The 17,359-nt window shown below is 39.4% G+C and overlaps 1 protein-coding gene across 2 annotated transcripts in view; it reads left to right on the top strand.

Moving 5' to 3' along the window:
• Positions 1-17,359, top strand: part of LOC107041908 (homeobox protein homothorax) — a 326,462-nt gene that overhangs the window by 180,307 nt on the left and 128,796 nt on the right. For both annotated transcript variants that reach the window (XM_015262721.1, XM_015262720.1), the window contains exon 9: positions 6,407-6,517. In XM_015262721.1, the coding sequence (XP_015118207.1) occupies positions 6,407-6,517 (111 nt within the window). The remainder of the gene's footprint in view (positions 1-6,406; positions 6,518-17,359) is intronic.

Raw genomic sequence — 17,359 nt, 5'->3', positions numbered from 1 at the left:
CCCCCCCCCCGCCCCTTCACTTACAAAAAAATTAAAGATCACGAGGGTCATGCAACCTTCTCCCCAAAAAGGAAAAAATCCCCAAAATCTAGAATCCAAAACTCCAAAATCCACTCACCAATGGACATCTGCGAGATTTGCCGTAGCGACGGGGGTGGAGGGGGCGCAGGGGTGGGGAGGGGTTGCACATCCACACAGCTCAGGCGCCCCATGTACGCAACAATGCCGAGAGGAATCACGGGTGACGTCACCGGAAAGCAAATCGTGACTCGTGACACGCGCGCGCAAGGTTTAATTAGCGCTACAAATGCCGAATCGTCCGGGGAGTGGTGGGGCCCCGGGTGGGAGGGGTGGCTCTAACATGAGTAACAGAGACAGAGAGTCGAGTTACCACCTCTCGCTCAGTCTATTCGTCGTACTTGCGCTTTCTGGCACGCTGCCGGTCGACCTACGACCCCCCGGGACACCGAGACCACGTTCTCCGAATTACCGATCCGTATAGCGAACTGCACTGTGCACTTAGCGTAAATTCCTGATTCCGATTCGAATTCATGAGTCTGTGTAGAGGTCGAATGGTTACAACTGACGGGTTCAAGATTTATTGGGTGGGTTTAATGCAAAGAATCAATTTGATTGGGGTGAGTGGGGGGGTTTTTTTGGTTTTACGAAGAATTGTTGGATTTTTTAATGTTATTTTTCGTTTTTTTTTCGTGAATGGAGCGAATGTCGAGACCAATATTTTGTTGGAGGAAGAAGGCGTTTTTTTGAGACGTGTGTTCTGAAATTAGGATAATTTGTAATTCTGGAAAAATTAAGTCTGTTGTTAAAAAATTTAGAAATATTTTTTTTCAAGATTTTTCGTGATTAAATTAGGGTTAAAAATGGCGGTCATGAAGCAGAAGTTTAAGAGAATTGAGAACATAAGGGTAAAGAATTTTTATTTACCCTCTCAAGGGTCAATAAACTCTTTTCCCATGAGTGCCGAAACTTTTTTCTCATCATAATGTGTGGAAAATGTTCATTTAACGCACAAGTGATTAAAAAAAAATTTTACTTGCGCTTGCAAGGGTCAAGAAATACTTTTCTCATGAGTGTAGAACCTTATTTTTCATCGCAACGTGTGGAAAGTAGGATTTTACGCACAAGGGATGAAAAAGAATTTTTATTTACTCTCCCAAAGGTCAAAGAACACTTTTCCCACGAGTGTAGAACCCTATGTTTCATTGCAACGCGTAGAAAGTGGGATTTTACGCCCGCGGGGCGTGCGTAAAATTTCACTTTACGCACTAGTCATGAAAAATAATTTTTACTGACTCTTCCAAGGGTCAAAGAACACTTTTCTCATGTGCGTAAAACTTCACTTTCCACACATTATAATGAAACCAATAAAGGAAAAAAAACAAAGTAAAGTACTTTGACTACAAAATTTTGCGGAAATTCAAGCTGTCAGGAAGTCATTTGCAGGAGACAAAAGCATCTCCAGAGACTCGTGCGCGTTTAGAGAGTGTGGAAGAGCGATGTTGGTGTTAAGAGTAAAGAAAAGTAGAGCGGCTGGGGAGGGGTAGGGGGTGAGAAAGGGAAGAGTGAGCCTAACTGTGAAATAACGGGGTGGCCTTCTCACTGAAACAGGGTGGATGCGAGACTCATACGTCAGTTCCTTACGTCTGGGGATTGTTGGGGGTGCCATGGAAGCAGGTTATATTGATTTATTTATAGCGAGAAGATGGGGTTACTTGGCAAACACGTATCAAAAATCCCTGGAATTTCTTTTGGGCTTGGGAATATTCGAGGGGAGGCGACTGCAATCGATAGTCGGAAAAATAACTTCTTGAAAAAAGAAGAAACATTGAATTAACGAATTGAATTTCGTGGTAACTGGTGATTATTCGGATAAGGAGTGGACTTACGACTGAATGTCATAAAATTTTTTTTGCAGAAAATTCAATTTCCTACAAAAAAGTTTCTATGATTTTTCGTCGTAAGCCCACTCCTCATCCAGATAATCACTCCCGAAATAAAAACTCCAATTTTTCAAAATTCAATTCTCATTCTGAATTAATCACTAATTATCTAAGTAAAGAGTTGATTTACGACAAAATATGATAAAACATTTTTTCTGGAGAATTAAATTTCCTGGAAAAAAGGTCTACAGATTTTTCGTCGTAAGTCCACTCACTACCGAGATAATTCCAAAAGTTGAATCTGAGAATGAAAAGTGCATTGAATATTTGAATAAAACGAGATAATTTCGCGTGTTCAGCCCCCAACCCTGCGATGACGTAATATTGACCTGACAAAGGGTCACAGTGACCCCCCATTTACCTGTAACCAAAAAAAACCCGAGACGGAGCCGAAGATTTATAGCCTTTAAGCGACAGGTTGTAATCATAAGCATCATCCCGTCAACCCCGTGAAACTGATTTACCGTGGGAATTTAACAGAGTCATTTCGACATTCCCCGCATTCCTGCGGTTCACTTCCTCGAGCTGAAAAAAAAAACAAATCAAACGGACCAACACCCGTAATTAAGAATAGATGATTACATTCGGATGGTAATTACGGCGATAATAAAATTTTCAAACCGCAGGAGTGAGATGTGAATGCTGGGTAAATTGAGAATTCAAGGTGCAACAGTCGTGCAATAACCGTCAAGCTTTGTTACCGAGTTTTCGGGGCGGTATTAACCTCTCAAAAAGACTATCTGACGTTTACGTATCCCTGGATGGACGTGAATACGATGACCGCGTCATGTATCCGTCAAGTGTGTCTCACCCGATTCCTCGGCAATCTTGTCGACTTTATTTTAGACTCAGACATACGGCTCACAACGACCGGGTGACAGTTATAAATTGGCATGGGCTTTGAAATCGTCGCATTTAGAATTTCTTTATTGGGAAAGTATTTGGGGTTGCGATTTTTTTTGCGATTGATCAATCGAAAAACATCGGTTTTTAAACACGAATTGCTCGAGATTGGCTGAGTGGATTTGGGTAATTTTTTTTTTCTTTTTGAAGGTTTTTTTCGGGGCTTGAGGTGATTTTTGATTTTTTTAAATAGCATCGTTGGGTCTAGAGATATTGAGGATCGAAGAAGGTGCGTTTGACTTCATCTCGATCGATTCTTTCTCGAATTTCAAAGTGATAATTTTTTGTTTGGCGATACCTCGGGATTGGCAGAGTGAATCCGAGCGATTTTCCTTTCATTTTGAAGGTTTTTTTTCAGCGCTTCAAATGTGTTTTGATTTTTTGAAATTGCATCGTTGGGTCGGGAGATATCCACCCTTGAAGAAGGCGCATTTACCTCGTCTTAAAATTCATTCATTTCGTTTTTCATGTTCTGAAATAATTGAATTGCATTTCAAATATGCAAATTTGGGTTTTTATGTCTCTAAGGATACGATTGGATACTCCCCCAGAATATTCGAAAGTCAAGCCACGTGTCCTCGAAGGACGCAACATAATTTTTTCAACATTGTTGAAATGGACTATATCCTAGGCCTCAACAATTTAGCTGCATTTAATCGTTACACCATAAATCAGAAGTGGGTGAAACCTCTTTTGGGTTTCTCTCGCACGATACTGGTGCTCTCGTAAAAAATGAATTACGACCTGAAGTCGGGGGGATATGCCCAGGAGGACGCCAGCCCGGGTGAATATAGAAAAAAGGGAAAGGAGAGATACAATGTACACTGCGGCTGGTTATTTTCTTCCCAGTGCCACAAAAGGTGTCCACTTTGATCGTTAATTTGTGGACGGAGGATTATTTATTTTTTCTTCGCGGAAGGGGTCTGATCTTTGGGGAAATGTTGCGACATTTTGTGACGGGAATCCAAGATTCCAGGAAATAATTTGCGTGAGGAGACTTTCGAATGGATTGAGGAGACATTTGAATTTGGGGTTGGGGCAGTGCGGAATTTTATTGTTTATTAATTTTATGGACTGGGGGATTGAGGTAAGGGGTTATTGCGGGGACAAGCTATTACTGATATTTTTATATTGACTTCTAGTGAATAATAATAGTTTTTCTTTATTTTTATTGAGTTAAAGGATTTATGAACTTCTGAAGAAATTCGGGAGTTAAATTTTGTTAATTGTTCGACCCCTTTTCCTGCACATTTTCAAAATTTCTAAAATTCATATTCAAACAAATGAATAAAAAATGTGGAATATGAGAAAATTTGTATATTTTTTGAAACATTGCGAAATTTTTTAACTGTTTAAAAAACAGAATTTGTCTAAAAATTGATAGAAAATGGAATTGAGAAGAATTTTTCAATTTTCTTCTGATTTTGAAAGTTTTTATTCACTTCATAATTATGAAAATAATTGAATATTAACGCTGTTTCTTTATCTATTTATTAATTATGAATAAATAATTATTTATTTGAAATAAAATTATATTGTTATAATTTATAATAATGATATAATTATATTAAATTCTTATAAATAATTATAATATTATTATTCATTAGTTTATTCATTTTGTTCAAATAAATAAACAATATTTATTCATTTTATTATATAATTAAATAAATATTGTTAACGGAAAATTTAGAAATTGAAAAAATCCAAAAATCTGCAAAAATTATTTATAGCGCCCTCTTCAACCCTTTCTCCCCAATTCCCCTGAAATCCCCTGAAATTCAACATTTCCACAAAATTAATGGAAAAGTAAATTGCGCCAGCGACTGCAATTTTCGTGGCAGCGAAAATAGAAAAGAAATGCACTTTATTTTTCCAACAACGGAGGAGGATCCCCCGCCCGAATGGGGATACACGAGCGGAATGGAGCACGGGGGTGGCTGGGAAAAAACAAAAAACGAAAAATAAAAAAATTGAAAAAAAAAACAACGGGTGTGGGCCCTCCTGTGTGGGGAGATATAAGAGTAAGCCGGTGAGCAAAGTAATTTCACACGGGTGAGCGAGGGTGTTCCACGGTGTTACATTAGGAGAACCCGAGGGGGGAGGGAGAGCGGGAGAGTGAGAGGGAGAGATTGAAGCGAAAGGTACGTTACACAGTCTTATCTCGAAAATATAGCAAGCGACTTTTTCCCACCACAAAAATTATATTCTTGAATAAGAAATAAAATGAAGAAATAAAGGAAAGGGGAAAATGAGGGGAATGAAACGAGAAGAAAATTGCCATTGTTCTGGGAATGGTTTCTTTTATTCTGAGGACGATAAAGAGATATTTTTTATCTGGAGAAAATTGAAGAAAATTGCTTTTTGTTGGAGGTTTTTTTTTATTCACTAATTTTTTTGTATTCCACGATTTCGGGCTCTTATTTCTATTGGGTGACGATACAAATTGAGGTGAATGAAAAATCGTAATTGTTGTCATGTTTAAAAAAAAATCGAGATGAGACGACTTTTCCAATTATCGAATTATCTCGATAACACGTGGGTTTAGGAGGAAATGTCATATGATATTTTTTTTGGGAAATTCAATTCTCTACAAAAAAGGTCTTCACACATCTTTTCGTAAAACAACTCGTTACCGAGATAAGCGTAAATATGTTCATTTGGCTTTGGTAAATTTTTCCATTCGTCTCCACCATTTCAAATAATTCCCTCCATTTTTTTTCTCATTAAAAAAATTCATGGAAATGTCATGAAAATTTGTATGCACTGCGGCGATACTCTCCACATTGTATTCAAGGATTCCCACGTCATCATAAAAAATAATTGACAAAAAAATGGAAAGGAAATGAAATAAAATAGAGCAGAAAAACTTGCCACGAATTCCTCACAATTTTCCACCCGATTATCCATCTCTCATTTCACAGGTGTCGTATCAACTGACGTCTTGACGTCACCGCATACCCCACCGTTATTACAAAGTACACTTTTTTCCTCATACACAATGATCATAATTGTGCAATTATTCCCATTAAAGTCAATACTGGTTTCTCATCCTGCCATGGGAGGGAATTTAATTGAGAATAAAAATACGTGCTGAGGGGGAATGGAAGTGAGTTAAATGTCACATGATGGGTGATAAATAAAGCAGAGCTTTTTATTGACGAGAATAATACAGAGATTATTTTTAATTACGTAAATCCGGGAAAAATTGAATAATCAAGTTGATGTGACGGTTAATTATTGGACTGAAAGCCGAAGAAATTATTCATTTCGATTGAATAGAAATTTTTATTTGACATTTTTCTGAATAATTCAACAATACATTTTTTTTTAAATGATAAAAACATCAATTACGATGGAAATGGTTTATTTGGATGGAATAAATTTTAAATAGATAAATAAATAATCGAGAATTATAATTAATAATGAATAATGAATAATTGATTCCGAGAGAATAGAAATTTAATTAATCAATTACGCAATTGATTTATTTGTTGTTCTGTTAGAGGTTTTCATTAATTGTTTATTTTTATTTTTGGTCACAGGTAAATGGTGTCCGCGTAGAGAATGGAGTTCGCCGCCGGACGCACAAAGAGCAGCGAGCGATGCGGCGAGACGCGGTGTTCTCTACTCTTCCGTCTTTCTCGGCAGTCCTGGTGAGTCCTAGTTCTAAATAATTAAATTATTGCAATTTTTTTCGGGTTGAAGAGGAAGAAATGGTTGGCGTTGGGTTTGGGAATTGAGGGAGAGGGTTGAAAGGAATAAATTCCAGGGGAATTGGGATTGAGAGACAATGAAAAGTTGTTGTTTTTTTATTTAAAACGTGAATTATTAATTAAAATGCGGAATTTTGAATTCAATAGATTTTTTTTGTGCATTCAAATAAAATTGAAAAATTAATTTCATAGAATTGCTCTAGAATTTTACCAGAATAATGATTTTTCGCAGCAAAAAATTGTGGAATTAAGAAAAAATTGAAATATTTAGGAATTGATTTTTTTTACAAATAAATAATTTATTTAAAATTTAGTTAAATTCATGGGTAACATTCCGGAATTATTTCCTCACAAGGATCAGCTGCGATGAGCCACTAGAGCCCTTTTATTAACTAAAAAATTCTTTAATTTCAAATAAAAATTTTCAATTATTAAAAACAATTTTTTGAAAAATTGAAAATTCTACCAAAAAATCAATTAAAAAATTCTCAAACAAAAAAGCTGTTCAACAATTGATTTGTCTCACCGCATGCCGTGAATTCCCCATCAGAATCCAAAACTTTGAAAAAATAATTTTTCCGAATTTAATTTTAAATTTAATTTGCGCAATAATTAATAATTAATTAAAATACTTGAAAGTGAAAATAAAAATCTTGCAATTCGTTCATTAAATTCGTTTGCAACAGCGAGAAGGGGGGAATTCGCTCATTGATTTCACCCCCATACAATTAATTCCCCTCTCCCCCCGAAAATTTCAAAACTTTGAAATGCAAGTGCGCAGAGAGTAAACATCAGCCCTGAGTTTTACGTGTTGGTGGAATAACGGGCAATGCTCGAAATGGAAACACAGCGGGTCGTGGCAGTGGGTGCGTGTTGGGTAGTAGGTGGGAATAATCATTTTATGGTATAAACAACTTTTAATCGTGCCTCGGGCATTCGTTGCCGTTGAATAAATATTGATACCGTATGACGCCGTCCACCAATCGCAATATCACGGGTGTTCTTTTCCACGTACACACGTACCGACAGTTTTCGGTTGAGATACGACATTTGCTTATTCATCCATCAACATTCAAATCTCATGAAAAATTATCAAAAAATCATTGAACTCCAATTTTTTATTCATTTTTCTTCAATAAAAAAAGCAAAAAAAATCTGATACCTTTTGAATGTGACGAGATGATGAAAAGTCAAGTTTTGAATGATTAATGGATTAATTAACGGACAAAATCAGCGGGAATTTCGAAAATTTAAATTTAAAAATTTAAAAATTTATGAATTTTTCTTGAATTATAAAAAAATTAGGAATCTTATTCAATTAAATTTATGCGTGAGATGTTTTTCAATGAAAAGGCATCTAAAAACGTCCAGTTTTCATTGACTGATGAATTAATTGATCGGCAAAATCGGCGGGAATTTTAAAAATAAAAATCTACAAAGATCAATTTTTTAATAAAAATGACAAAAAATTGAATAAATTGCGAATATCTCACGAACTGAATGAGATAAGTAAACAATTCTTTTTTAAAATCCGACCTGAAGAAATTTCCCACATCATCCGCTGGTCAACAACCCGTTTTGCCCCTTGGAGCTTGAAAATTCGCTTTTTCTTGACTTTTCAATTCATTTTTCTACAACTAAAATTCAACCCGTTCTTCTACGAACAAAAAAAAATAAGAATTTCATTCAATCGAATGAAAAATTCAAGTTTTCATTGCCAAACGAATTAATTAACGCCCGAAATCGCCGCAAATTTCGCAAAATCAAAATGCACGAATATTTTTTCCTAAAAATGTAAAAAAATTATGGAATAAACTGCGTATGGTCTCAGCTATCGCGCAAAAGCCGAAGAGCACGGTGGAGTTATAGTCACCATGGCAACGTGGCTGAGGCGGGAATGCGATGGTAACCATGGCAGCCGTGGGTTTCTCTCAGCCGCGCAGCCCAACCTGTCCGTCCTCTTTCAGTCTCTTTTTCTCTCCCCTCCCCCCTCACTTTTACCTCCTCACCCTTGAGTCCTGCACACACACACACACACACACACACACACATGTATCAGTCTTTCTCACCGGTTCGCCGAGGTCCTCTTCCTTCCGCCCACTGGAAATCCCACTGCAGCTCATCTTCGCGGAGTCTTTTCATCTCGTTTTTGCTCCTCTCCGTTGTTTTGGTATCGAAGAAATAGTTCAAACGTTGTTTTTTCCTTGATAACGGGGGATTTTGGTGATAAGAGCTATCTCATCGGCCAGCCAGTGAAATTTTCGACTCAAAATCCTGGTCATGAGTCATTTTTTACCGATTTTTCATCGAAATATCAACGAAAACCGTCTTCAGCGCTCATTAAATACTTTTTTGAATGTTCCGGTCATCGCCGGGGCAAAATGGGTTCTAAAGTAGGGTTTTGAATCGGAAATTTCCCCGGCCGTCCTATGACACCATTTTTGACCCCCTCGCCTTCCCAATTGTCTAGATATTCTCAAAAATAGTTAAAAACAGAGAATTTGTTTAAAAATTGATAAAAAATGGAATTGAGAGGAATTTTTTAATTTTCTTCTGATTTTGAAAGTTTTTATTCACTTCATAATTATGAAAATAATTGAATATTAACGCTGTTTATTTATCTCTTTATTAATTATGAATAAATAATTATTTATTTGAAATAAAATTATATTGTTATAATTTATAATAATGATATAATTATATTAAATTCTTATAAATAATTATAATATTATTATTCACTAGTTTATTCATTTTGTTCAAATAAATAAACAATATTTATTCATTTTATTATAAACGTTGTTTTTTCCTTGATAACGGGGGATTTTGGTGATAAGAGCTATCTCATCGGCCAGCCAGTGAAATTTTCGACTCAAAATCCTGGTCATGAGTCATTTTTTACCGATTTTTCATCGAAATATCAACGAAAACCGTCTTCAGCGCTCATTAATTACTTTTTTGAATGTTCCGGTCATCGCCGGGGCAAAATGGGTGCAAAAGTAGGGTTTTGAATCGGAAATTTCCCCGGCCGTCCTATGACACCATTTTTGACCCCCTGGCCTTCCCAATTGTCTAGATATTCTGAAAAATAGGGACTACAACTGAAAAGGAAACTGAAATCGCGACTTTCAAATCAAATTGAGATGAAAGAAAAATAATTAATAATGTTTTTTCGTCCATTTTTGGCGTTTTGAAAGGTGGGGCATGGTTTACGGAACATAATTGATCAGTATCGATCGAAAAATGCGGATTAGTTCGATTAAATAGAGCGGACTAGACGAATTTAACTCGTTGCAGTGCGCGACCTTAATGCCGACGTCTCAATATGGCGCACGTCACCCTTGATTCAATCACCAAGATATTTTCTCCGGTTGGATGAAGACGATTGCATAATAAATCACCTGTGTAGTGCAGAATTAATATTGTCTGGTGAAATATAACCGCGGAACGTCGGGATTTTCTGAGTAATAAAAATCGTCAACTTCCTGAAGTTGAGGTGATTCAATTATCTCGGCAACTGCGAGTTATCTCGTCACAAAAATTATCTCGTCGAGTAGACTGGAAAATTTCCGATCCAAAACCCTGGTGAACAATCGATTTATATCGATCATTCATTGAAATATCCGCAAAAAACGGTTTTAGTCCTCTCAAATTGTTTGGAGAATATTCCCATCAAAAATGGGGCAAAATGGGTTCATGACCAGGGTTTCGGATGGGAAATTTTCCCAGCATTGGGGTGAGATTTTTTTCGGCCCTCTACCCCTCCCCATTTTTGAGATATCGTTGAAAATCGAAAGATTGAAATTTTTTATTCGGTCGGTGAATAAAAAAATGTCATTTTCTTTTCTTAAGGGAAGAAAAATTGGGTAAATGAGGCTATTTCCAGATCTACTAATGCCCCCGAGTCCCAGAAACCCTCAACATCTTCAGCCCCCCGCGAAAAACTCTCCCAGAACTCCAGATTGGGTTTTGGAAAAACAAATTAGGGCAAAACCGCAAACAAATTCGTTGAAATTTACTCGAGGACGCAACATCGGTGATCTCGTTACCTCCGCACACATATATTTACCGTGCGCCATCGTACGCCTCCACTTTAATGGCGAGAAAGAGTGGCGAAGAGAGGGAGAGAGAGAAAGAGAGAGAGAGAGGAGTTTCACTCACACGTGGAAATCCCTCGGTTTTTCGTGAATAGCACACACTCACACAGACTCACCGTAAACCAACGTCCGAGGTACTCTCCCTCCGAGTGGTACCGTAATGTAAGGGTTGGACGGGAGGGAAAACTCGTTCTCGGTCGGGGGGTGGGTTAAAACGTAGCCTGAGTGAGTGAGAAAGATAGAATTGTGAGTTTAAAACCCCTCGGGGCTTGAGGTCCATGCTGGGGCCTCCGCGTTTTAGATTTATCGGATGTTTTGGTTGGCGGCCATTGTTAACCCGCCCTCTCATTCTCCTTTCTTTCGGTACGGTGTAAATCCAAGCGGTTATTCATTTTTTTGAAAATATTTTAGGGATTCCGGACGATTTTCATTTTTAGGTTAGAATGGGGCGGTTAGTTTTTCACGAATTTCTCAAGACCAGAAATAGATAGGGAAATGGGTCTCAAGTCATTGGAAAGTCTGGAAAATTTCCCATCTTGTGAGGTGGTCATGGATATCTATATTCCAATTATTTCTCAAGAAATTTCACTTTGAAAAATTGAAGAGAAAACGAAAAATTTTTAGGTTAGGAATCTGTCGTCTCCTTTTTTGGCGATATCTCAGGATCTAGATGAGATAAAATATTTTTCTTTTTTTCAAATGAAAGGTCGGAAAATTTCCGATTCCACCAGGTGGTCACGAATCTTGATATCCCCATTATTTTCCACAATAATGCAACTTTTAAAAAATGTGAAATTTTTTTTCCAACAATTGTGGAGAACACATTATGAAAATATTTGTCGTCCTTCAGAACCTCTTTGATGTCCGAGTTACACAATGGCGGACGATGCCAAAGGGGGAAAAAATATCCTCGCCTCCTTCTCTTTCATTATTTTTTTTTCTCCTCCTCGTGGCCACGACGTGTTCTTCGATTAGCGGCCAACCGACCCGACCATGACCTCCACTCTCCTTTCCCTCCGCGCTCGCGCACACACGGTGTACGTAAGGTATACCTCGGGATGAGGGCCTCGAATTCTCTCGTCTCCATCCCTCCCCCGCTTCACTCTCTTCATCGTGCTCCATCTCACGGGCACTGATTGGACGATCCATCACAGGCGGCAGTCTCTCTTGTCTCACTCTTCTTCGTTTTACCTCGTGTAGTTTCTCCAGCGACTCACACCCTCAATCCCCTAGGTACCTTTTTTCCGGAGGTGGATGGACACGCATGTGACGTCAGGCTGCACGTGTCCCAGAGATTTGTCAATTTACAAAAAAAGGAGAGGAAAAAATGGAGGTGGACATCAATTTTATCGACATTTTTCGGAGCTCTCCAGTGGAAGTGACTCGTCCAAAAAAATTTTTTATTAACAAATGGAAAAATTCGAATTTTGATTTCACCAGTAGATGGTCCGGGAAATTTCCGCTGGAAACAAAAAAAAATAAACCCTTCTACGACCTTTAGTTCCCGAGATATCGAACAAAACATTTTCCCAAATCGTGACGTCACAATTTTAGCCAAAAAATTGTTTTTTCGATATTTTGAGACCTAATTGATGGAAAAAAGTTCATGACGGGTGTTTTTTAACGGAAATTTCCCAGACTTTCCGATGAACATATCGTCGCCCCTTCCCATCCACCTAATTAAAAAAAAAAATTAACGAATGGAAAAATTTGAATTCTGACCTCACCAGTAGATGGTCCAGGAAATTTCCGCTGGAAACAAAAAAAAATAGACCCTTCTACGACCTTTAGTACCCGAGATATCAAACAAAACATTTTCCCAAATCGTGACGTCACAATTTTAGCCAAAAAATTGTTTTTTCGATATCTCGAGAACTAATTGACGGAAGAAGGTTCATGACGGGTGTTTTCCATCGGAAATTTCCCCGGCTTTTCAACGAGCCCCAAAATTTTCCCGAAAATTGGAAAAAGTTGATTTGTTTTCTTTTTAGTTATCGCAGATTGGATTCCCACGTTGGCATTCATTACCTCCCTTTATCCAAAAACCGCATACCTCCATAGCTGTTGAGTTTGAACACAGAGAGAAGGGAAGAGTCACAAAGGACAAAGGTACGAGTCCGTGGGAACAATGAAAAGCCACAGATTTCGTGAAGCCAGTGCCGAAGGGGTATGAGGAAGAGAAAACCCCCACCCGAGATAGGCACAATGGTTTAGCTAATGTATACGCTCCTCCCCCTCCGCCCTCTTTTCCCTCCTTTCAGTATGATATTCATATGTGTTGAATATATTAATGCCGGATGAGATATGTAAAACGAAGACAGAGGTAACTGCAGTGCAATATTAGTGAAATGTGTCTCCTGCGAACCATGTGCGGCCCCTGATATTAAACAGCACCCGTCGGTGCATCTGCGTCCCTCTCGCCGACTCTCTCACTACTCGCATTTTCCATTTTCCACTATCTCCAAATTTACTTCCCCCACCAGGCGAAATTTCATTCTCTTTCTGCAACAGCCATTCCCATGAATCACTGAATTATTCTTCGATGATCATAAAATTCTGGCGATAAAAATGAAAATAATAAACTTCCCTGAGAGGAAAAATTAGTTTTGTCGGGTTGAATCCGTTTACTTGTGGACAAAAAAAAAGTTTTCACTAAAATATGAGCTATTTTTTTGGAGTTTCTCTCATTCATGTCTGAAAATAGCATATTTTGATACGAGTGCGTAAAAGTGTTTTTTGGCACTCGCCTTCGACGATTGCTAGCCTCGCAGAGTCTGAGGACACTTTTCTGACGAGTGTCGAACCCTATTTTTCATCACAATACATAAAAAGTGAGAAAAGTGAGAAAATTCCACTTTACGCACAAGTGATGAAAAAATTAAAAAGTTCAACTTTTAAAATCTAAAAAAAATATAATAACTAAAATAAAAAAATAACTCCTTCTACGGCCATTAGCTCCCCAGATATCCAAGAAAAAATTTTCCGGATTTATGACGTCACAGTTGCAGCTAAAAAATTGTTTCGCATTTAACGCGCGAACTAATTCCCCAAAGAGGGTTTATGACCAGTGATTTTCAGCGGAAATTTGCCGATCTGTCAAACCCCTCATCATGAATTTCAAAAATTTTTGAATGAGCCGGAAGTGGAGAGACTCCACATGTTCTTTTTCCTGATCATTGCGGAGACGCGTCTGGAGTGTTGCCCACAGACGGAAGTGATTGATAACCACTTCTCCCTCCCCCTCTCCCCCCCACCCGCAATCCACTTTAATCCTTCCACGAGAGCGGAAAAAAATAGAACAAAACGACGGAATAATTAAAATGCGGTATTAACGGAGAGACTAGGACCCCCGCTGGCTGCGTTACGATACCATGACGATAGAATTTTTTAAAATAAAAAAGGGGTTGCGAGAGACATGAAGAGGTCTCGGGGTATGAGTTGAAATAAAAAAGGGAGAAAAAGAATTGAACGAAAAAAAAAAAATGAAAAAAAAAATGAATAAAATTGCAGGACACGGAAATGAGACAGACAATAGAGAAAGGGGAGGTGGGGGGAGGGGAAGGGGGGAGGGAGGGGGTAGTTCGGGTGGGTGGGTTGAGGGTGAGTTTCGGTAGTGCCCTATCCTGGAGTTTCCCCAAAAGCCGTATAGGCCGAGTATATACGATCCGTTCAGCCAACCCAGACCCTGCAGCTGTCAAACGCAGACCAAATCTTCTTCTGCTCTTGACAGCCTGAAAATGAAGAGAGGTGCCCTGGCGTACTGTTGCCCTACCCCCGTGTGCTGTGCGTGTGGGTCTGTATGTTGAGCGTGCAAATTTAACGTGTACAGAGGAAATGAGAAGGCGGGGGAGAGATGAGTTGAGGTTATTTAAGGATACATCCTCTGTTCTGTTTCAAGAGCCGCGAGAGGTCGACGGAAAGAACGGAAAAATCGAAATTTCGACTCCACCACTCGACGCTCCGGGAAATTTCGGCTGGAAACAAAAAAAAATAAACCCTTGTACGACCTTTCGTTCCCGAGATATCGAACGAAACATTTTCCCAATTCGTGACGTCACAGTTTCAGACGAAAAATTGTTTTTTCGATATCTCGAGAAGTAATCGGTCGATAGGGATCGTCGTGCTGTCTTTTCCAGCGGAAATTTCCCTAGCTATGCGAGCCGCACGATCCCCTCTCCGGCCCCCCGCCGGCCGCCATTTTAAAAATGGCTGCGCTCAGTGAGAAAATTCGTGTCTGTCGATATTCCTTCCTTTTTCACTTCCCCTGGGGTCAAATTATTCATGTACTCGGTACCGACATGGATTTATACATGACGCAAAAAAAAAACACAAGCCGGATGTCGTTGAACGTGAGAACAGCCAATCGATTTGGTTTTAAATCCCCACCAGTGTGATCCTAGCCTAAGGGTGATCGTATTATTATTACCATTGAGGGGCCCCCATTGGGTCGGGGGGTATTATTTAACGATGCAAGCTATTGCAAGCCGGTTAGATTGCCGAGTCTCAAAGTCCCTCTTACCTTGTATTTACCTTCGAGCGGTACATCACTGGAGATTGAGAATTGCGCGAACGAGTCGGGGATATAGAGACATGAGAGGCTGAAGCCATATGTCACACGGCAGAAAAAGATACGTGAGAGAGCGAGTTAAATCGATGTTCAGAAGAAACAAAATCGAGTTTAAGAGGTGCGGGGGTGGGAGTGGGCTCGGTGGGAAGAGGGGGAAATTTCCGCTGTAAAACACCGGTCATAAACCCTCGGTCAACTTTCTCGAGATATCGAACAGACAACTTTCGTGACGTCATAATTTCGGAAAATGTTTTCCTCGATATCTCGGGAACTAAAGGTCGTAGAGGAGTTCATTTTTTTTTGTTTCCAGCGGAAATTTCCCGGACCGTCGAGTGGTGAAGTCGAAATTGGTCTGTAGCGACATCTTTCGTGTGTTTTTTTTTTCTCAGAAGTTCCTTTGCGCCGGAATTTTCGGGTAATTGAGACGTTTCAATTTCTCACCGTCACAAATAATTATTCGTGGACCTCCAGGTACCTCTTATCTCCTTGGCGGCATGTTTCTCACCCCGCCTATTAGTTCCCAGTGTCCCGAGAAATCTATACACCAATACTGGAGCCTCTGGCCCATATCGAAAGCCAATGGCACGAGGCTCTCACCTCTCTCCCTCTCCACCCACCCACGTATTTATTTCTCTCCCTCTTTCTCTCTCACTTATCCTCCTTTTGGGATGGGTACACACACCTCGGTGAAATACTGCGACTCGATTTCAACACCTTCGGCTCGTTAATTAGCGGATCCCTCTTATTCTCGCCTCACTGGAACTGTTTTTCTGGTTCTTTTAAAAGTTTCAGGCTGCCCTTTTTTTCAACGAATTTTTGCCACTTTTTTCCACTGGATACGGTTTTAGTCAGCTTGGTATGCTGGCCATTTAATTACACGGAGTTAAATTGGCTCGCCGGGGGGAGGGTGCTAACTACGAGCGTCAAGACGATTCGCGTAATTGTCTTCGATTTTTTTTTCTAAAATTGAAAATGAAATTTTCGAGTTGACGAATTATCAGTCGAAAAAAAAATTTTTTCCAACGAAAACAAATTTGTTTTTTATTTATTAATTTTTTTTTCATTAGTCAGACGCTGAAAATACTAATTGTCAGTGCTGAAAATGAAGGGATGATGATCGGTATAGGGTGGCCCTTCGGATAACAAAGTCCTAAGGTACTCGAGAAGCGATATAGGAGTGAGTGAAAATGTAAAGGGGGCTCACACGCACGAGAGCTCCCACTTGAGAGTCGAGTGGCCACAACAGATTGCTTGGGACACGAGTGAACCAATCCGGAATACAGGAACGTGCGTTTGAGTGGGTATACACGTCTCATGGGTGCATCTCGTACACTTCAATGAGAAGGGGTGGAAAAGGGGTTGGAGGTGTTGAGTATCACGCTTTCTTTATAAACACTCGGGCCCTGAGAGATTTCCCTCCGTTCCCCGCATTTGACGTCAAAAATTTCACTTCCGAGTGAACCTCCTTAATTACCGCTCACACAATCATGATTTGGACATCACCATCGGAAAGTCCGGAAAATTTCCGTCGAAATCTAAAAAAAAAGAACCTCCTTACGCCAATTATTTCCCGAGATATCGAGCGAAACGTTTTCCCAAATTATGACGTCACAGCTGAAGTCCCAAAACGGTTTCTCCGATATCTCGAGAAGTACTGGTCCGAGAAGGGTTTATGACCAGTGTTTTTCAGCGCAAATTTCCCCGGCTATTCAACGAGCTCACCCCCACCTCCCCCCTCCGAGATTTATAATCCCAAGATTTGAGAATCGATTTCACATCTCTCGAATTCCACTTGGTAATTTATATCCCCGAGTAAAAGGTCATTTCACTCCGAAATTAATAGCCTCACCGACAATTAGTATCAACCGGAAGTCGCTTCACCACACCAACGACAAGATAATCCAGTGCAGAGTGTTATACATTAGCCTCTGCCATGTCCCTGAAACGTCTCAACGTTGGAAATAGTCATTTGTATCCCGCGAAATTTTCACGGACATTGCACGCAATCTTCCTTGTCGCGAGCCGTTGACACTCCCACCCTGGGATTAAATGCATTTAAAAATGTGAGAAGTGCGTGTGCGAGAGAGAGAGAGAGAGAGAGAGAGAGAGAGAGAGAGAGAG

Source organism: Diachasma alloeum, unplaced genomic scaffold, assembly GCF_001412515.2.
Source record: "Diachasma alloeum isolate Michigan unplaced genomic scaffold, Dall2.0 Dall_scaffold_00391, whole genome shotgun sequence".
Classification (NCBI taxonomy): Eukaryota; Metazoa; Arthropoda; class Insecta; order Hymenoptera; family Braconidae; genus Diachasma; species Diachasma alloeum.
Note: the sequence above shows the minus strand (reverse complement) of the source record. Positions and strands in the feature narration are given on the sequence as shown.